Source organism: Lepisosteus oculatus, chromosome 8, assembly GCF_040954835.1.
Source record: "Lepisosteus oculatus isolate fLepOcu1 chromosome 8, fLepOcu1.hap2, whole genome shotgun sequence".
NCBI lineage: Eukaryota > Metazoa > Chordata > Actinopteri > Semionotiformes > Lepisosteidae > Lepisosteus > Lepisosteus oculatus.
In genome coordinates this window covers 44,206,966-44,229,355 of record NC_090703.1, presented here as the reverse complement: position 1 = coordinate 44,229,355, position 22,390 = coordinate 44,206,966, and the positions used below count along the sequence as shown (strand labels likewise).

General features: G+C 36.0%; 1 protein-coding gene across 1 annotated transcript in view; it reads left to right on the top strand.

The window, feature by feature from the left end:
* efnb1 (ephrin-B1) overlaps positions 1-9,713 on the top strand; it is an 85,805-nt gene extending 76,092 nt beyond the window's left edge. The window contains exons 4-5 of the mRNA XM_006632825.3: positions 1,156-1,287; positions 4,808-9,713. Coding sequence (XP_006632888.1) covers positions 1,156-1,287; positions 4,808-5,190 — 515 coding nt within the window. The 3' untranslated portion in view covers positions 5,191-9,713. The remainder of the gene's footprint in view (positions 1-1,155; positions 1,288-4,807) is intronic.
* Positions 9,714-22,390: the final 12,677 nt, after the last annotated feature.

Sequence of the window (22,390 nt, the reverse complement as noted above, 5' to 3'; positions counted from 1 at the left end):
TTTCATTATCAGAGAACAACAGTTAAAAAATCAAAACATATTTGTAATTTTTTTGGTTTGAGAACGACGGCATTTGAACTTTCCACAAACAAACATGTTGTTTCCACATGAATTGCTTCTGGACCCAGGATTTAAAAGAAATATAACAGAATATAGACAAACAAAAAAGAAAACATATAAATGGGAGCACATGGGCTCAATATTGTGTATTGCCCCTAGCAGACAGTCCTTTATGTGTTTGGAAAAATTGCTACTGTGGTTTCTTGAATTGAAAATCCCAAGGTACAACTAAATTCTTCATCGAATTGACATTACATTGGCAACAAGAGCTTCAATTAAAGAACATTTTGTGTGATCTTAAATGTCATGCATGGAATTAAGTGGATGGGGAAGTACATACTCAGCACATTATTTAATATATCCTTCTATTTTTATGGCAAAAATTAAATAAAACCATTTTCTCTGGGTTTCAATGTTCTCCTGAGGTACAAATTATAAAAAACATAATTTAATGATCAGTATGCATGATATGATTACATTATTTTGCTAATGTCTTTAATCATTTTTATCAAAATGGCATACTATATCCCAAAGGTTTCTTGATACCTAGTAACATTAATAAGCAAATATGATGATGATATTTTATGCACAGGTTGCTAAAAAACAAATCTAGGAGAATCGCATTCAATCTTGATCACCACTTTATTATCATAATCTAGTGTTTGATTAAGTTTGATGACTATTGCCAATATAAAAAAGGCATCCAGTACCAACTGTATACTTAAAATGAGGATAAAAGTCAATGTAATGGATTAGTAGAGAAGGCATACAAGAGTCCAAACAGTAAAGTAAAAGCTATCATGCCTGTCAACTAAAAAAAGAAGGATTTAACTCATGAAGTAAAAAATATGCTATAATCAAAGCACTGTCAAAGTTGTATTACTACTATTCGAAAAGCAAAGCTACAGATACATTGGTTCACAATGAAGATGTGTTCTACCACAAATTTGTTACAGCTGTGCTTTCGGACAGCTGTAATGTGTTTGATATGTTACCATATCTTAGTATTTTTTTACGTTTTTTTCATTGAGAAAGTATAAATATATAAACAAAGTAACGTATAGTGATGTTTTGTTGGTTAACTTTTTGTTTCAGATCCAAACATGGTCATACCAGATGTAGGGCCTATAGATAAACCAGGCAAGAAGGAGGAGACCATAGGAAAAGACTCAACAACCAGTCCCACAAGAATGAAAGATAAGGTACCTGGGGAACAAGGCAATAAGGGTAAGTGTTTTGGGAGACTGCTAATGCTTCTGTTCTTTTAACTAGTATTTTAGTTTTTTTAGCAATCTTTTTTTTTTTGCAGCCCATATTAAGGCAATCTACATTTGGGACTCTGATGGCACATAATAGTAACGAGTGTGTCCTGGAATTGCTGAGCTCAGAGTTTACACAAAAGTGTGAAACTTGATACTCAGTCATTCTTGCTTTCAGCTTTTATCGTTTCGGCATGGATATGAGTTTAAGTAGACTTCCAGGTTGTGTGCACAGTAGGTTCTCAGATGTGACAAAGAAACCTAAAATGGCTAAAAAAATCTAAAAAAACAGTTGTCCCTCTTAAAAACCAGTGCATTATTAAAATAGTGCATTATCGTTATTGATTTTTTCTGTGGACATTTACTGATTTGTTTCTTAAATGTTGTATTTTTATCATGTCAAATGTATTTATTCATCCTTAAAACCTTTTCTGTGGACATTTACTGATTTGTTTCTTAAATGTTTTATTTTTATCATGTCAAATGTATTTATTCATCCTTAAAACCTTTTAGCAAGGTTTACCAACAAGTTGTTCATTTTTTTGTTTCTTTGTGATGCAATTAATAATGGCCTGTGCTTAAAGAAGGAAACAGACATGTTAAGACTTTGACAAGTTGAGATAAAAGGTGTTTTTTCAGAGAACCTGGGCAATGTTTTATGCACTTATTTGAGCGTGCTCTTTTGAATTTAAAATAGATAAGATCGGGTTTGACTGTGAACATTTATGAGCACGTAAAGACAGAAACTGTTGGCATTTTTTTCAGTAATAGAACTTCACTAATAGAACATTTTATCTGAATAAGAGAGAATGATTTTTTTATTATCTGATTTTGATACCTCTTTTGAAGAGTTATTCAGTGCTTAAAGTTTAACCTTTCATCTTCATACTGCAGGCTCTTTCTTTAGACAGCTGAGTTCATCTGTTACAGCAATGCAATTTAAAAAAAGCCTTGATTTGATTGTAATATACACTTGAAGCACATCAGATGATTTTTTTCGTCTTTCTTCAGCATTTAACCAAGTAACCAAGCTTCCTTTTATGACACATTTGTATTGAGTTTTTAATTATGCCAAATGGTAATGCAGATAGACGTGCTATTCAAGTGTGGTAATGAAAAATTAAAACCATAACTGTGATACTGTGATAATGCCCTGGATAACATTATCAAACTGTTAACATCAGTCAAGTCAAGGACTGACAAGTAAAGGGGAATTTCAGTCATCTCCATGTTGGACATATTAATTTGTATTTATTTTGCTAGAGTTTTAGTCACTAGAGGACTACTTTTTGTCAGGCTAAGCAGAAAACTGTCAGTGTTTATAAAGGTTTGGAAAGTCAGTTTTTCTTCAGAACTCGATGCCTGCTGAGGAACAAAATAAAATCAGATGTGCAAAATGCACATTCCCTTCCCAGTTGAGATGGTGCCAAGGCTCCCACGGTGTATTTTCCTTTCAACAGTAATTCTTTGACAGTTATTTTACTTGTGTGTGTTTTATGCTTTGTTCTGTCTTTTAAGTTCTCTTGCTTTAGTTAAAAAAATAGCACCATGCCATAACCACCTGTAAAGTACGAACTGGCTAAGCTCCTCACACTTCTCTAGCCTGTGGAATGTAATAAAAGTGGACAGTTTATCATGCCTGTCTGCCCAGTGCAGAACTGAATTGCAGCCAAATGTGCACAACACTTTCACATTCACCTAGGATATCAAGCCCAAATTTGTGAGCAATACTGTTCATTACTGCAAGAATTCACAGAATGGTAAATATTTATTAAAAATGTCAGTGTCAGAGTAATGAAAAGGCACTGAATACAGGATTAATAACATAGGCTCATCAAAACCAAGGCTATGGAAAGTTAGCCATTTGAAGGGGAGATACAGGTGCTTACCCCTACCAGAAAGACAAAACAGGCTGCCTCAGACAGTGCAATCAAAACCAGATTGAAATATAATAAATAAGAATTAGGTATAGTGCAATAAAGCAGTCTGATTCCTCCATATATCGTCTATGTACAATATGTAATAGTACTACGGTTGGATCATATGGAATAAAATAGGTATATTCCTTATATAGCCAGTCAAACACTGTTTATAACGTCATTGTGTTTAAGATTTTTCTGTCTTGAATGAGGTTTACCAATCTCATTTGAAAAGGTTTATTTGAAGCATGTATTGAGCTGCAAAGCCTGCCGCAATGCATTTAAAGTTCAACTTATCTTGATTTCAATTTTAACTCATTAAAACCATGCTGTTCAAGCTGCTTCTGCAGTATGATAGCAGTGCTGGTCTAGCAAAAGTTAAATTCTGTATCAACAACTAAATGCAGCAGTTCCTAAACCATACTTTAATTTGGCTCACTTGTTTTGACAAGTTAAAAATAAAGGCTGGAACAGCAAGCTGATAAGCTTCATTGCCTTCAACAAGAATTCCAATTTATAGTTTCATATACCGGTAAGATCAATAGTGTGTTGCTTTCCATCTGTCTACTGCAAGAAAGTTTGTATTGTTTTTTTTTTTCTGCAATAGAGCACACTGTTTAATTCTAGATTTGATTTACTTTCTTCAGAGATAGCTTTGTAGTCCATCCTTCTGTCATTTATGTGGGAATTTATCCCTAAATGTGATAGGATTGTACCGGGCTGGACGTAGTGTCATTACATTCACAGTGCAAGGACTCATTGAAGTATAAATGGTGGAGAAAACGGGGATGTAAAGAAGACCACCAAGGAAATGGGCCTGTCAGTTTAATTAGAATCAGTCTTCAGTCTCTGCATCTAATGAAAGCTATTTTGTCTACCTTCAATAGCCTGCAGTATGCATTAAAGATGTTCCTTACCCCATATATACCTTTTTGTGTCTTAACATACTCAGTGCAAACCCTCTATATTGTTTATTTATTAGAATTCGCAGAAATATGTAGGAAATATGTTAAAACACATCTCCTCCTAACCACCTACACACTAGCTCCGCGCATGGTCTAGCCTAGGGCTTCCCAGTCCCTATCCTGGGAACCCACACCTGCTGGTTTTTGTTCCAGCTGGGATCTTTAGTGAACTGAAGTAACAAGTTTCTTGACTAAAACTTTTACAATGGTTGTCCAAAGGTTCCAATGTTTACTGACTAAAAACTAAGATTTTAAATGAATCCTATTATTAGATCGATTATGTATCTGAGTGCTCAGCTGGAATGTAAACCTGCAGGTATGTAGGCCCTTGGGAACGGGATTGGGAACTCCAGTTTTTGTCAGATTAAGGAAGACTCTCTAATGACTGTAAACTGAATTCAAGAAAAATGATAAAGGTGCTCTTAACAACAGCTGTGAGTGTAAATAAAATACTTTTCTGATTATTATTTGGAATACATTATAGCTGTCTTTTACTTTTCTGGAACAACATAGAAGTACAGATCCATTTGAAGGTAATTTCTTAATTCACAAAACAGTTCTAACCTCATTTGTATGGTACTAATTGCTTCTCTTTTCCATGCAGACACTATTAACCAAGAAAACAACTCAAAGAAAGATGAAGGAATCTTCGGCTCAAAGCCAGCACTCTTTGCAGCTATTGGGGCAGGCTGTGTCATTTTCCTCCTGATCATCATCTTTCTCATCATCCTCCTGATAAAGATTAGAAAGCGGCACAGGAAGCACACTCAGCAGAGAACGGCGGCCCTGTCTCTCAGCACACTTGCCAGCCCCAAATGCTCTGGTAATGCTGGTTCAGAGCCCAGTGACATTATCATCCCTTTACGGACTACAGAAAATAACTACTGCCCTCACTATGAGAAGGTCAGCGGAGATTACGGACATCCGGTCTACATTGTGCAGGAAATGCCACCACAGAGCCCAGCAAACATCTATTACAAAGTGTGAAGACCGTGAGGGAAATATTAAAGAAAATTTAGGATGTTTGTTTTTAGAGAATCCTGGCCTACTTTTTACTACCTAGACCTTCTGATGTTGATAGACACCTTTTGATATTTCAACAGTGACACAAGGAAGAGAAGGAAAAGGAATGAGTGAGTGATAACAGGGAAGGTCTACATGGATACAGTAGTCAAGACTTTTTGATTTTCTTAGTAGGCCAAAGGCAGGTTATGTGGGTCTGTCTCATCTTCTCTTCCTCCTGTTTCTTGGTAATCCTTTGGATGTACAGTACTGTTCAGAATCACATATCCTCCATATTTTGCTGTTTGAGTCCTTGGAAGAAGAAGGGTGGGCTCTTAAGATGATTAGGCCTTTGAAACAAAGTAGCCTTTGTTCTTGCTCTTAAGGAGTCAAGAAGGAACAGGGTATTTTAAAAATAAATAAACCCTGAAATAATGGGCTATCTGTCATGCAAGGACTTCATAGCTGACGAAGCCTTCACAGATTGCTCAGGTAACAGGGCACAGTGCGGTGACAAATAATACAAATGCATTCACTTTCTCTTCAGAACACATTGTTTACCTTACTTTTAGTGCAGTTATCTCTCCCTTTCACAATTTTTTGTTTGTAAGACTTTTTCTTGTAGTTTATAAACTATATAATGTAAAATTGTTAATTTTACAATGACACACAGAATGCCCATCCACATAGAGGAGCATCCAGAAACAATGTTTTGAACATTGAACATTGAGAGGGCTTTGTCTAAATACATTGACAAGTGATAGTTAAAACTGTGGCAGTAAGCAAAGTTTGCGTGGTTTGGGCAGTTCCTGATCCTGCTAAACGTACCAGCTACTACTTTTTGATGTTTCAAAGTGTTTGTCCTGCTCACACAGGAAAGCAAGCAGAGTACAGTTTAAAAAGTCAAGAATGTGCTTACCTTTTCTTTTTTGCAATTAATGAAAGATAAACAAAACCAGCAGTCTATGCTGAAAAGTCACTAGGTGCTATTAATTAAGGCATGTCAAGAAAAAGAGGTTATGGTTAAATTGTGAAGTGACTTGAAAATAAAAAGGTTATGTTGCTAAGTCCACAAGTCATTCTTTATCTGAAAGCTATCTGAAATCTGAGGCAACCCTGTTGAACTCTCTGATCCAAAGTTAGCCTCCAGTATTCCTCTTGGTGAGAAAGAACAACAAGATCAAATTTGTTTGACAGCAAACAGTGTGGAAGCAATTAAGATGCTATCAGACAGAAGACAGATTCGGAGACAAGGTTTCATTCATGACTTCGTTTTGTTCAGTGTTAGTTTCTAGCCTTAGTTTAGATATTCATGTGACAAGGAGTGTATGAACTTCACATTGCACAATTCTCCTCTTTTGTAACTCTGTGGCAGTCTGCACTTCATACTCTGTAATAGCTGATAAGGGTGTGTATCTGTATTCAGATATCCTCACATCCCACACCAAGTCAGCTAACGCAGCCAACTTCAATACAGAACACTTTGACTGGGGAATTGGCCTTCTTTGCAAAGACCTGGCTCAATCAAGTATGTGTACAGCTGTGAGACATACAGCTGCAAAATGCAGAACATGTGTGAGGTGCATCTCAGAAAATAAAAGTGTTTTCAAGTTCAATGATGATAATAAAAATAGTTTGGCAGATACACCCCAGCTGAAATTTTCCCTAGCTCTTTAGTTGATGGGGAAACAAAGACATACCTTAAGCAGTGGCTTTTTAGAATAAACACTCATGTTAACAAGGATATGAATATAGTATGAGATGTGAATTACAGAAGCTATAATTCAATTCCCAAAATGATGTTTTTCCCTGATCAGTTTTGTATATACAAAGCCCGTTTCTTGATATTGTCTTTTTTAAGTTTGTCTTTTACCTTTTTAAGTCAGCAGTTGAAGCTGAAAGCTCATACTGTATGTACACAAAATGGTGGATTTCCTGACCATAAAGAAAATATTAAAAACAAGAAAGAACATACAGAACTGGAGTTTAAAGTGTAAGTTTAAGTTGGGTTTTTTTCACTGAATATTTCAAATTTCCTCCAATACAAAGTTATTTAACTTAATCAGTAATCATGCATACTTTACACTGTTGTAAAGCTTCATCTGTTAAAATCTTTTTTTTATTCTTTCTGTGACCATCTGCTTACTTCCAAAAGAAATGGCCCCTGTTTTGTTACTATCTAATCACCATATAGTATCCAAGAAACCTCAAGATGATGCTGTACCACGTGTTTGTTCAGCAATTCCTTAAAATGCCTTTTTAGTTGTCTGGGTTCCTCTTCTTGACTGAAAATTGTTTTATAAGTCACAGTGAAATATATTACTTTTATCACCTTTATGTTTTTGGTTAAAAGGCAAAACAATCAAACATTGTAATATAATCAGTTTTTAGGGAAAAAATAGAAGGGTGTTTTTTAAATGTTCAGCATAAAGTAATCAAGCAGTCAGGTGGAAACACATTTGCTTGGGAGAAAAACAAAGAAAACCTCTATGGAAGTATCACTTGTTCAAGCTGTTTGACTTGACTAGCTTAGAGTGGTACTGCGAGTGAGAGCTTGGGGTGTGAAATAACTGTCTTAAAAATATACAAGAACTGACGTCTTTTATACTGTTAGAAATCACAAAAAATGTATAGGATAAGTAGTCCAGCCACGCCCTGTGCTTGTTCTGTGAAACTTGGAGTACACATTAAATGTTTTTGACAAAAATGCCTTTCATTAATACAGTGTATTCAGGGAGTGCCATAGAACTAAAGTGAGGCTTTACATCTGGGAAACAGCACTCAAATTATTGAGGCCTAAAACATGTAAACTCCAAATGTTTCAGATATTAAATGACAAAAAAACACCACTCACTTGTGCTGTTATTGTGACAAAACAGATTTTGTCTTCTGAAAACAAAATCTTTTAACGATAATTTAAAAATACCCTATGAGATTTAATAGTTACTTTTGTGGTTTTATTTTTTTCCATTATTATTTTTGTTTTTTTATTTTCGTTAATTGGCTTGCATTGCAAATGGCTCAGTTTGCAATCTGGCAGAAACAGTAAAATTAAAACAATGTACATATGTGAAAAAAAAGTTAAATTTATTAGAACCCCGTTTATGAAAATATCAAATTAGATTTTTTTTAATGCAGAATTTTTGTAAATAGTTTTTTGTATAAACTTTTGAATTATTTTCTTGTTCGCTTTTTGTTAGTAAAAGGAAAGATAATACAAAAAAATAAAATCTCTTAGAACGGGTGTAAAACATCAACTGTACACATCTAAAGTGCCAGGTATAGTAATTTAAAACATTGTGTTTTGCAAGGTTCACTACAACAAAGAGAAGGTTCATTTTTTATTTCAATGACGTGTTCAGCTTTTAATAATTTTATTTGGGACAAGTGGGAAGCAAAGTTAAGAAACATTTAGTACATTTTTACAAGCATTTTATGAAACTGAAATGCTCTCACACAATTTTACCCTCTTTTATAACACCTGAAAATGTAGTGAACCTTTCTAGGGTAAGTGAACAACCAGTGGAGAATAACTGCTGCCTTGGGCCATAGGAAAAGTCTAATTATTAGCAAGTAACCTTACCACTTCAAAATTTAGCTTCAGCAAATGTATGACCTGTTGCACATCTTTAATATCTGTACATCGCCATAAAACAGGTCCTTCGTTTCCTTAATGCATTTTAGATAAAATGGTTCTTATTCAGAATCTCACACCATCTTTTTAATATTCTTTGGTTAAAATTTCAGGTCTGAACACCTCTGAGACTCTTGAGAGCTTTATTACAGTTTTCATTTTCAAATGGAACCGGGATGATTTAGTTAGGCAAGGGTTAATTCAGGCTGAAGCTAAAAGCTTTGCAAAGCCTAGGGCTTTATTAATAAAATAACAGAGTTGTACACAGGTCTGCAGTCTTACTCCCCCACACCAGCAACAGGGTGATCTTGTTGACCCTCTGGATTACCACAATATTATTACAAGCTCTTTCCAATGAATGGCCCTGACCTCGGAGAGATTCCTTTGCTGTCATCTGGAACATTTAGCTCTGCTCAACTTGTGTGACCCATGGTGGTCCATTTAATTGAAAAGACGTTGGAAAATGTTTTTGGGAATCAAAAGTGTAGGGCCTTGTGTTTATTACTTTATAACTATTCAGAATGTCTTTTTTGTGCTGGAAAAGTGTTATTCATTGATAAAACCGCACCCAGTAGAATAAACGTTGCTGTAATGTACTGGTTGATCACTTCCCCTAATCTCAGAAACACTCCATATGTTATTTGATTTCTATTCATGTTAAATACACAGTATTATGTTCAATGTACATGTATGCAAGCCCAGTGAATTTGTGTTTCTTTGTATTTGCTCCATAAATGTCTGTTCATTATTTTTGCCTTTCACAATACAGCTTTTACCCAATTCAACATAACCAGTTATAATGGAATCTAAATTCCATGAGCCAAGTTTGAAAACCTGATATTGCATATTGATAAATAAATTTTTCCTATGGAAATTTGTGATGTGTTTTATTTCCATTTTTCTATGTATTCCTATTTTTTTACAACTTAGATTAAAACATAGTTGTGCTTTCTGGTATAAAAGAATGTAGGCAAAAGGATGTGAATGTAAGGAAAAAAAACCTTTGCTTTCATCAGTTTTGAGGTTCTTAAAACAGAGGTCTTCATTAAACAAATATTTTAGTTATACAAAGTTAAGTTTAATCATTTAAGGCAAATTCCCAAAAAACAACAGGAATTATAAATTAAGCATTGTACTATTGCATGTTCTTTAGACTCTATAAAGTATTGGATTTCTACTTAGAAATTAATTGCCTTTTAAATTTGTTATTTATAGAATAATTCAGACTTAATAAAAGAAAACAATTCAATGTGTTGTGATAGCAAGCAGGTCAATAAACAGATATGTCTGACGCAAATGAATGTGCTAAGATTTATAGAGGTAAATTCCTAATTCATAAGACTTGCATATTTTGAAAGAAACCACTGCTAACAAACTCCATGCAAGTTAAACATTTAACATACTTTGTGACTTGCATTAAGGATCTGTATTTATTGTGTTTAGAATATTGGAGGTATAGCTTCCAAAAGCTCCTCTTTTCTTTTAGGTTACTAGTATGAAATGAACAATGCAGCTGTATCAATCATTTTTCTGGATAAGCAAGAGTCTAGTTTGAATGTACTAATCTGAAGCACATTTTTAAGTAGAAACGGCAAAAAATGATAGCATTAAAGCTCTTTGCAACAAAGCCCATTACAACATTTTGGCGTTCTCTTGCCAAAACGTACCGTGCTGTCTTGATGCTGAGAACCTTTGTTCATCATAGGCTGCATTATTTAAAACACACCCATATATTTGTGTGTAGAATCAAGAAGTTGTTTTGATTGAGCCAGTCACCATCATTTCTGAATATACAGTATGTCATAAATAAGACAAGAGGTGTATTTCGCTCCTTTAAAGTGTGATTGAAAAAGCTATTAAATCCAGAAGAAAAACACACAATATTACAAGTTCTCTAAGGTTACATAACTACGTAAATTAGAAATGGTTTAATATACTGAGCGTCAAAAGAAACATTGCTCTATGCATGACTTTACAAAAATAAAGCTCTGGATTCTGGATATTATGTGTTTTTGGTTAATTAATCATTCATTAATGACCATTATACTATTGAATGTGTTGCACAAACACTGAATCAACTTAGTAAGACACAGGTGAAGAGGTTATTTAACTTGGTGAAAATCAATAAGGAAAATTATAGAAATTACCCAATATGCTGTACTTATTAAGAGAAAAGCAACTTCAGGTCATTTGGTGTTTTGGAGCAACACCTCATGTAACCAAAGAGCCAGATCCTCTTTAGAGATAAATGAAAGTTTTGAGTGGACCACCTTGATAGATGTTAGCAAATGGTGGTGAAGATGTGCAAAAATCGTGCTAACAGTTATGACAATGGACCAAGTATGACAATAGACCTTGATGGGTCCACGTATGATGATCTAGGAATGACTGTCTAGTCAGCAGCTTTTTGTGTTTGATGACAATCTAACTTCACAGTGCCACATCAATGAAGTCCTGGGACCTAACTTCCTGCCTTTCCTTGGGGATCATCCTGCTGTGACAACACATTCCAGCAGGATAATACACATCCTCGACTGTAACACTTATGTCATGGATCCCTAGTCACCACACTTAAGCCCCATTGAACCTTTCTGGGATAAGCTCAGATGTCTCATGTCATCTAGGGCTCAGAGACCAGTGAACAGGCACATACCTGTATAGGCAGTAAAAGAAGAATGCAACAGAATTCCACAACACAGCAAAGGGGGTGTGTTGCAGATGTAAAGCTTGTATTGCTTCCAACATTGGCGACATGCTGCATGGTTTAATTGCAGACCCCTTTGTTGATCAGTCCAGTTGATGACAAATGTTTATCATCAAATGTACTTTTATCATGTTTGTGCAATGAATTGTCAGTAAACCAGCTACCAAAAAATATTTTTCCCAGTAAGAACTTTGTGAAGTTGCAATTATCGGTCATAAGCTTCTTATGAAGCTTAGTAAACAGTATGTTCTGATTCTGGTCTTCCCTTTTAAACATGCCACTTTTATATTACTAATTTACGTAAATCTTCTTTCGTAAAACGTCAGACCCACACACTTCTAAACCAAATTTGTTGTTCCCTGTCACGTGTCCCTGCTACCTCCATTACCTCCTCTACATATATATAGTCCAGTTAATATAGCATTAAAAACCAAACAGAAAGGAAGACACAACTCCTGATAATATACTCTGACCAGAATACATCTGACAAATCTCAGGAAACTAAAAATTATTTGGCCTTGCCCTACTCAATCTATGAAGCTGACAGACTATTGTTTTCCTTCCTCTTGGTGATGCCAGTCAAACTTGGCAAATGGCATATTTTGAGTTTCTTATCCTACATCTCCTAAAGCCTGAGACATTTAACACATAGTCACATGGGAACATCCACTGTTTAGAATCCCAGATGTAATCTAATATATTTAATAGACATAGTCCTGTGACAAAGTTTTGAGTGAGGAGTGCATGCTGACAAAAAATGTTCTAAATGAAGAAAATCAGAAAAAAAACCTGACTATGTTTATTAGCAAAACATATTTCAGTTGCTAAATGTTCTTGGGAGTATACTGGTTTAAAATAAATAAATTAATTTAAATCAATTCAGTGATTAAATGTGGCCTCTTATATTTATTTAATTTTCTTTGTTCATACCCCATTCCTCTGAAAACCCACAGGAAAAAGATGTACATTATGTTTCAGAGAAGAAAGTAAACAAAGTGCAGGAAAGTGATATACTGTATGAAACATCTGAAGTCCATTTCCTAATTCATTATAAAGAGAACTTTAGGCCCAATGCATTGAAAGGGATAAAAAAGCAATCTGCATGCCAACCCAAATAATACAGAGTTTAGTGAACGCCCCTTCTAGTGGACACATAATTTCTTAGGTAAACTTATACAGACTCTTGTGTGCCTCACCCTCTTCAATGGACTTAAAACTGGTTGGATTGATACATGAATTAACACGACTATTTGTCAGTACTTTATCTGTGCCTACTTCATTAAGTCTGCTTCTGTATCATCCCAGCTTGTTCGATTACCTGAAGGGCAAATTCCTTGTATCCTCTTTGAAATTCAACAGGGTGGCTAATTTGAAATGAAATTAACTTGATTGAACACCAGGGTCTGATGAGCAGGCTAGAATATAGATGTTATCAGCAATTGCTGAAATTCAATCTAATTGATAAAGCAGTCCACAAATAATCGAGGACACCCAAAGACTGTCTTAGTTCAGGTAAGAATAATTTTTAGAATTTGATTGCTCACTGATATCTGAAAACAATGAAATAGGAGTAAGAGCTGCAGTGTCAATAAATGTCTCTAACTCTCATAGTAATTCAATCTCAAATCTGGCTACAGTAGGCTTCACTGCAATCTAATTTCACCAATAACACAATGATTCATTTATTATAAAAATGAGAAAATGTCTTCTTTGCAAACACCAATGATACACCAAATAGAGATCTCTGGATATCTGTACTAAATATCTTCATATGCATTCAATAACATATCTTACATATCTTTGCAAAACAGTCCCACAATTGTTGTATGGATCTTGGTATTATTCCAGATTTTCTACAAATGAATAGACTGGAAACAGAGAAATCATTGTGCAATTTGTTCCCTCTGGCCATTGGAATGACCTCCTCAAAAATGGTGCAAATGTGTTGGTTATGAGAAAAGCTTCTTGTTATAAATGTGCAGGATGTCTTCAATTTTCTGTCTTTTGATACCATGTACACTGGCTGGTAGGATATTATTGCTCATAGAAAATGTTCTCAGCATGTAGAAATGTAGAAACTACTCTACACACAAGCTGATTGTTCTTTTGAACAAGACCCTTCTCCAAGGTTTGTTTCTTGTTGCTGTATATCTGCTGAAAGATAATGTTTTATCAAACAGATAAGAAGCCCTGATAATACTGCCTGAAGCAAATACTACTATATTTGGAATCCAGAAATGAGATAATGTCAATGAAAGCTTAGAACAATGTAATTGACCCTAGTTGTAATATAAATTAACCTTTATCTCTGCCTGTCCATCTTCCAGACCACAGATGACATAAATAATTAAAGTCAGTGTTTGGAAGGGTATATATGTACAGAGTCAGAAGTGTGATGGTACAGTGTGTGACAGGCCATGAAAGCTTTTTTGTAAATGCTTAATTGTACTAATTTGATCACCTGAGACAAAATTCTATTCCAGTAATTCCATCAATTTAGTTATCAGTTTCTCTTCAAGCAGTGATTGAGGACACAATCCTTTTTGGGTATGCTTGTCTTGTCTGAGTCTTTTCTCAACTTTACTTAATACAGTTAGAATGCAGCCACAGGTTTGCTGAAGAACTTTTGACAACCCCTCTCTTCAGTAAATGATGTCTTTGTCTAAGCATTCCTACTTATGACCCCCAGGTTATAGGAAACGCATGGAAATTATGTGCTTATTTGACTCACACTTTCTGGAATAGCAGTTGGCGCCTGTAAACCTACCATTCAACAGGTTCTTACAGCCCAGGAAACCACAACAATGTTTTCATGTACTGAATCTATAGATAGGACTTATGGGAAAAAGGTTTGTAATACATATTCCTTTCATGATTTCAAGAAGAACAAAGCATATTTTTAAAATGAGCAAAGAATGCATTAATGTTTCATATTTATTTAATTCTCAGCACTTCATACACAGAATATGTACGCAGTATATTATCTATAAATGTTCTTGGGTAAATTAGCATAATTTTGTCTATAGTAATGGCTTTAATTCCAGTGATGTATTGGCCGTATCAGTGGAGGTCTAGAGTGAATATTATATAAGAATAAACACCTATGAAAAAATATATTTTTCTTTACATATTAATATTGTAATTCATAACATACTCATCACTGTTTGAAGTACATGCACAATAATTATCATAAAAAGTCTACTTCAATAAGCATCTTGTGCAATTTTGACAATGTGTACGCTATGTAAGATACTCTACAAGTATAGCCTTTGAATACATTTTATTTAAGGAGATTCTATTTAAACCTTTATGGAAAAGTGTATTCCTAGCAAAGTCAAATACAAATTGTAATTAGATCAATACAATAGTGTTGATATAAAAATCAATCAATACATTAATACTGATGCTTGTGTATTAATTTTTTTTTTTACTGTTGAAGAGGTGGTGCCATCTGGAGTGCTGGTCTGATTAAGAGCACTAGATTTTATTTTTTAGATATTTATACAGGTTCCGTTTTCTAAACTTGTAGGAATTTTGAAATAACACTAGTGTTAAAATGACCCAAAATAAGCCTCCTTGTTTAATAGGAAAATAGAAAATCTTCTGCTTTACATTGCTTGATCTTTTTAGCTTTGAATGCAAACATTGAAAGTGACAAAGTTAATAGAGGGGAGAACAGCAGAACAGCACATCCCACATTCTCTCATCTTTTGACATTTTGCAGGTTTCTGAATAAATCAGCACCACGTCCCTGAATTTAGAATCACTTTTTTCTAGAAAAGAAAAGGTCCGATTCCATTACCCAGCTCTAAAAGAGGTCTTAAAAGGACACCACCTGTGAATAGCTGGATATAAATATTAAAATGGAAACCTTTCATAGTGTGCTATGTGGCAGACTTCCACTTGTTCTAACAAGGCTCTTTGGAAAACACAAGGAGAAGTACTTTTCATGTACTCCCAAGGAAACAGTTGAATGGCATTATAGCTAACTTAGTTAACTTTCGGTTCAGTACCTTAACTTTAATTTGCTCCACAAGGAAAATCTTGGCGTAGTTTGGTCATCTCAGAATTCATGTGGGACAGAGGAGTTCCATTAGTTTAGTTTTTTTTTTCTTTTAAACTCGAACAATACTTTCAAACACACATAATACAGACTTTAACAAGAAAATAAATTCTCAAGAGGACCTGCTGCTTCCTTGTGTTAGTGAATCTACTTGTCTGCAGTGACAGAGAATGTTAAATGACTTATGGAAAGGGATTTTTCACTTTCAAGGAGGTCCCATGCCCTACATAAAGACACTGAATATTAATATCGCTGCAATTATTTCAGATGTGTTTGTTTCTGGTCTTGCATAAAAGATGTGAATTCCTACAGACACATCTGTGTGGCAACAATAAACTTTTTCTTACTAGAGATCTAAGGAGCCAGTAATTAGACATGATTCTGAGGTGATGAGAGCACAGGAATTTGTATAACCCCATCAAAACAGATTAAAAAAATTAGTCACAAAGATGGCACACTTGTCATGAAGTAACTCCTGAAGCTTTCATTAAGTATCTTTCATACCAGCAGTAACAGTAAGATATACTTGAATAAAGAACCATGCTGGTTCTATATAGTACCTACTACTATATAATCAAAAGCATTATATTTGTCTACGATGGTTATACTAATCATTAATGGGTAATTTAGTCATGGTGAACCAATGATAGTTCAGTGTGACCTACAGTACCAGAATTCTACCCTTTAAATTTATTTAAACATTGAACACACTGGAGTGGCTCATGTCAATGAGAAACTTAAGGCTAAATGTGTTATAAAACAACATTGTGCAAAAGTTTGATTGACTTGTAGCTTACTTTTATTTCATTTGCAGTATCACAACCACACTTATTCTTATAACCACACTAGTTTGAATTAAACAGCAAAAATCTGTCTTCACACACAATGTTCAGATCCATACACCTCACTAATATGAGAAATATGTGTGTTTTTATTCACTTTGGCAAATAACAATTGTTTAATGTTAATTGAATCACTTTTGAATTAAGTTTCCAAGTACCTTTCTTCTCTGAGCTATTAGATTGGAACTGAATCATGTCCTGTGTTTGATTTTGCAGGCTTGATGCACAATTTTTTGATTCATTGATTCATTTGAGTTATTGTCACTGTTACTTCCTAAATTCTTGCACTTGTTTTGTGAACCGGACCTTCAAATTTGCTGCATGGCTTAGAGGCAACACTGGCAACCATCTTTTAAAACAACATGCATACTTCTAGGACAAAACAGTGAGGCCACTTTGTCCTATTTTTCCAGCTATCAAGCTGCACTAGAGAGCAACTATATTAATAACTACTGCCACCAAAGCAAAACCGGACTAACACTGCTATTACTCTCAGCAACACTGGCCTAAAGTGCCTTCAATGAGCAAATGATTCCACAATTCACTGAACGGACTGAAAGTTAACTCACAGATAAGATTTTTTAGCGATTAAACTCTTTTAAACTATATCATACCATAATTATTTTCCACTTTGTGCCAAGTTTCTGAAAAGAAAGTGACAAAATCTGTCATCCATGTGTATTGGAGCTTACAATAAATGTTTAGTGATTAGCAATTCTGCCTCACAGCACTGGGGCCCTGGGTTTCAGACCTGAGGTACTATCTGCGTGGAGTTTGTATGTTCTCTTTGTGTTTGTGTGGGGTTTTTCCCACACTCCAAAGACATACTGGCAGATTAATTTGACTGTGTGTGAGTTGGACCGACATCCCATCCAGAGTGTATCCCTACTTGCGCCTGGGATAAGTTCTGGCTCCCCCCATGATCCTGTACTGGATAAAGAAGTTAGAAAATGGATGGATATACAGAAACCGAGGTCTTGCTGATCTTTCACATTCCAATGTCATTCCTATGCATATCACAAATATTTGTGTTGTACTTTGAATTAAAAATAAGCCAGAACACGTATTGCACACAAGATGAAAAGGACCAATACATGACCTGCACACCCAGAAGACATTCTGAATTCTGAGGCTTGCTATTTTTTGCAACTCCTTCTGTAGGTGGACAGGTAAAATTTCCAAACTATATTGCCAAACTATACATAATTTAGATCAAGAAACAATAATATAACCTAGTTTTGTTGAAGTTTCATATTTTTTACTACTATTGCTGGTTTAATAAACTTTTAATTAACATTCTACCATATCACCCTGCAACTCACAACAGGCAACCCACTGAAGCTAAGCAGGTGTGAGCCTGGTCAGTACCTGGATGGGAGACCTCCTGGGAAAAACTAAGGTTGCTGCTGGAAGAGGTGTTAGTGGGGCCAGCAGGGGGCACTTACCCTGCGGTCCATGTGGGTCCTAATACCCCAGTATAGTGACGGGGACACTATAGTGTAAAACAGGCGCCGTCCTTCGGCTGAGACGTAAAACTGAGGTCCTGACTCTCTGTGGTCATTAAAAATCCCAGGGCGTTTCTCGAGTAGAGTAGGAGTGTAACTCCGGCGTCCTGGACAAATTTCCCATTGGCCCTTACCAATCATGGCCTCCTTATAATCCCCCTCTATGAACTGGCTACATTACTTTGCTCTCCTCCCCACTGATAGCTGATGTGTGATGAGCGTTCTGGCGCACTATGGCTGCCGTCGCATCATCCAGGTGGATGTTGCACATTGGTGGTGGTGGAGAGGAGTCCCCGTTACCTGTAAAGCGCTTTGAGTGGAGTGTCCAGAAAAGCGCTATATAAGTGCAATTATTATTATTATTAATTTATTATCATATTTGATTCTACAGCTGTTAAAGCATCAGTAAATACAAACTAGTGGGATAGTAATTGTAACATTTACCATAAGCCATTACTAATGAATAGCTTCTATTTATTTTATTAACATTGTCACGATTATAGTCCCCCCTCCTTAAGGGTGCTCCAGCCCTTTCACTTGAGACTTTATTCTGCGCACCCGATTCCTATTCCCAGCCCACCTTAAAAGCCAGGCGCTGACGCTCATCCGGGCTCTGCATTCTGTAATGAACAGTGCTTTCCGGACCCTATGCGGACGACACAATCCGAATAAGTGGGGAAACACTGGGAAAACGTCATGCAGGAATACGGGGCTGAAAACAGGGGGGGCGTGTCCAAAGTGCGCTGGTGCACGGGGGAGGTGTGGCCGAGGCAAACAATCCAAAAGAATAATCCTTAGAGAGTATCCAAAACACAAGGGTAAGTCCAAAACCAGGAGATCCATCAAAACAGGGAATTAAAACCAGAGGCCGGGTCGGAACCAGCGGACAGGGAACAGGAACGGGAACAGAGATTAAAACCTTAATGGGACCAGGCACTTCCAGGACCCGGAATCGCACGATACGGAAATCAGATGCAGAGCCCGGATGAGCGTCAGCGCCTGGCTTTTAAGGTGGGCTGGGAATAGGAATCAGGTGCGCAGAATAAAGTCTCAAGTGAAAGGGCTGGAGCACCCTTTATGAGGGGGGACTATAATCGTGACAAACATCTTATAGACCTCAAGTGGCAGTAAATTTATAAGCAATAAAATGTCAACTAAACATCCGTTTATACAACAACCTAAATTACAATGTTTATCATAGTTTTGTGATTGAGTGATGTTCAATAATAAAAATAAATCAACAACTTTATAAATAGGACTGGTGGGTCATCAGTCTGTAAATGTATTACTTCATTGTATACAAAAAAATGCAAAAAATATTATATAAGGTTTCTACAAATGCCTTATAAAACTATTATTATAACAAAGGCTTACTGTTTTAAAGACATAATGGAGCACAGATATTTTTAATGTATTTCATGTTTACTATTTGTCTCCAGACTAAGCCTTTGTTTCAAATGTTTCTAAACCTGGAGAGAAAGTCAATAAAAATACAGCAAAAACAAATAGTATTAGAAGTCCTCTGTAAAGTTCAACATGATTCTAATACTCCCTTAGCATTAATGCTTAATTAAATTAATTGGTTACCTGGGAAAATCAATTTCATTTGAACTCTTTCAGGGAGCTATACAAATCTATTGTTTTGTGTTGGTTAGTAGTGATGCCTGGTGAATTTTATATCAGGACAAAAGAGATGTTGTAAGAAAAAGGCAGTTGATTCACTGTCTAAAGTGTTTTAATAATATAAACAGACCTCTGCCTCCTTCAGAGCCTTACCTAAGGCAATAAGTATGGGTCATTTCAGATTTTAAAGCAGGCTAAGAAACACAATTCCAGGAAATAATAACAGTTATTTTTTTCCCTTAGAACAGTTCTTCCTTGCTTAAAAATTCTACGAAAGATTTTCTCCACAGCTTCCAGCAAAAGACCTGCACAGAGACGGAATTACTATTTAACCTTGTTGCTGCAATACTGTTAACTTCCCTTAGCGACTCTGCTCACTGTCTCCCTAGCAACAACATCTGTAAATGACAAAGGTGAAAGGGGATGCACAGAAGCCAAGCTGCTACAACCTTGAAGACTATCTCCCCTGTTCTAATCCAGTGGCAACGATACCCAAAATACTTCATAGCATTTACAGAGCAGTCAACATTGGCTATTAAACTATACTTATTTGGTAATGTATGTCTTTTTTAAGATTTGATGATATGAATATGATTTTAAATCCATTAATCCTAGCTTGTTCCAGGTCTGATTTCTAGAGAATTAATTAATTTCAGAAAGAATGAGGATAGTTATTTTTATAAACCTGCAGATGTCCAGGGGTTGTGAAAAAAATTAATGTTGAACATCGACTCTCCTGCTGTGAGCAAATACTGTTTATCTCATCACACCAAGAAAGGGTTACAACATTTTCATCCATGGGCAGGAAGGGCTAAGGACTTTATCATCTTATTACAAACCGGATAGGAGTTACATACTCTCACTTTCACAGATATACTAGGCCTGGGGCAAACACACTTCCAGACTCAAACGGTGATATTTCACTAGGTTGCAAGCTAGTCAATTTGTGCATTTTGTAGTATCAGTAACAGCATTTACCACCTGAGACCAAAGCAGTGTATTGGCATTATGCTCTCTAACTATTCCCACAACAAATAACTTCAATGATGCCAGGGAATAATTAGCAGCAATAAGGAGAATCATGTCCAAAATGTTTTTCCCATAGCATTCCCAGCTGTAAAAGTTAAATATCTAAAAAACTGAACAAACATTAGAAGCCAACAATTAAGTAGCTTGTGAGCCAACAAATTAAAATGGTCATGATACTTTGCAGGAGTCTAGTAGTATTAACTCATAGCTTAAATAATAATGACAGTTTGTTCATTTGTAGTTTTTAATAATAGTAGATAATAGTTTTTTTCATTTTGTAAAGGTTTTGCAATTATAAAGAGTAAAAGAACAAATAAAAACATATTTATGCTTAATTTGTAACCAAATTTGATCTTTATGTTTTTTTTGTAAGATGTCTTAACTCACTGTCTGGATTATAATTATTCTCAATATGTGCACTAATGTTTTAGAATGCAGATGAAGTTCTGCAACTCGGTAGTAGTGCCCCATTACAAGGCAGAGATTTGTCTCAGGAATCCATTTAGTTGTGATCTCAGTGAGAGGAATCACACATTTCTTGCTAAAAGTTTTAGAAATATTGCTACGATGCCCTGCAAATGTATTCATCCATCTGCAAAGTTTCCATATATTTTACTATCCGGGCAAGTCATGACACTTTTAAATTTATATTTAGAATCTTTACAATCACAATTGCACAGATATTCAACCTCTTTGCTATGGCAACAATAAATCAAATAAATTTGAATTGGTCATGACATTAGGGTAATTGTCTCCATTTTAGTGAAATTGGTTTAGATTGAGCTCAGCGTAAAAGCATCTACCTAAGATAGATATCCAAACGAGGCATCCATGGACGCTATTGTATGCCGACGATGTTATGATAGCAAGTGAAACGTGATACAGCCTCGAACAGCAAGTACAGGAGTGGAAGACACGCCTTAAACGATTCAGGAAGAAATTGAACATCAAGAAGACGGAGTACCTGGAATGCGGTGATCAAACCGATGGCACAATCGCAGCTGGTGGGGTCCAACTGAACAAAGTGACTTGAATACAGTTCAAGTACCTCGGCTCATGTGTCAACTCCGACTGCACTACCCTCCAAGGCGCCAAGACGCGTGTCAGTGCCGCTTGGATGAAATGGCAGCAGGTCACTGGAGTAATGTGCGACAAGAAGATCCCTTTGTGCCTAAAATCCAAAGTCTACCGCTCAGTGGTCAGACCAGTGGCCCTATACGGAACTGAATGCTGGCCAAGGACAAAGAAACATGAACAGGCACTCCGTACGATGGAAATGAAGATGCTGCAATGGACCCTCGACTTGACAAGACTAGACCATGTCATGAATGAAGAGGTGCGAAAAACACTCAAAGTCGCCCCAATCACTGAGAAAATGAGGGAATCGCGCTTGCGATGGTATGGACACATGCTCCGCAGCAATGACACATCAATGGCAAAGACCTCCCTCGAATTGAATGTGGAAGGCCCCGTGGACAACCATTTACGTGCTGGTTGGAATGGCTGAAAGACGACATGCGCCTCTCAAAAGTCACCTGCCGGGACACCGCAGACCGTACGAAGTGGAAAAATCAGTGCAAACAAGCAGACCCCACATAAGTGGGAAAATGCAAAAAAGAAGAAGAAGAAGAGATACTGAATTTCAAGCAACTACCCAAATAGCATCATAAACAATTAAACTTGAAGACCAAGGAGATTTTGGAAGAAGTCACTGATGAAGTTGTAGAGACACACAGTGAAGTGAGCCATTATGAAGTGGAATGGGCCTCATACTGTACCACTATG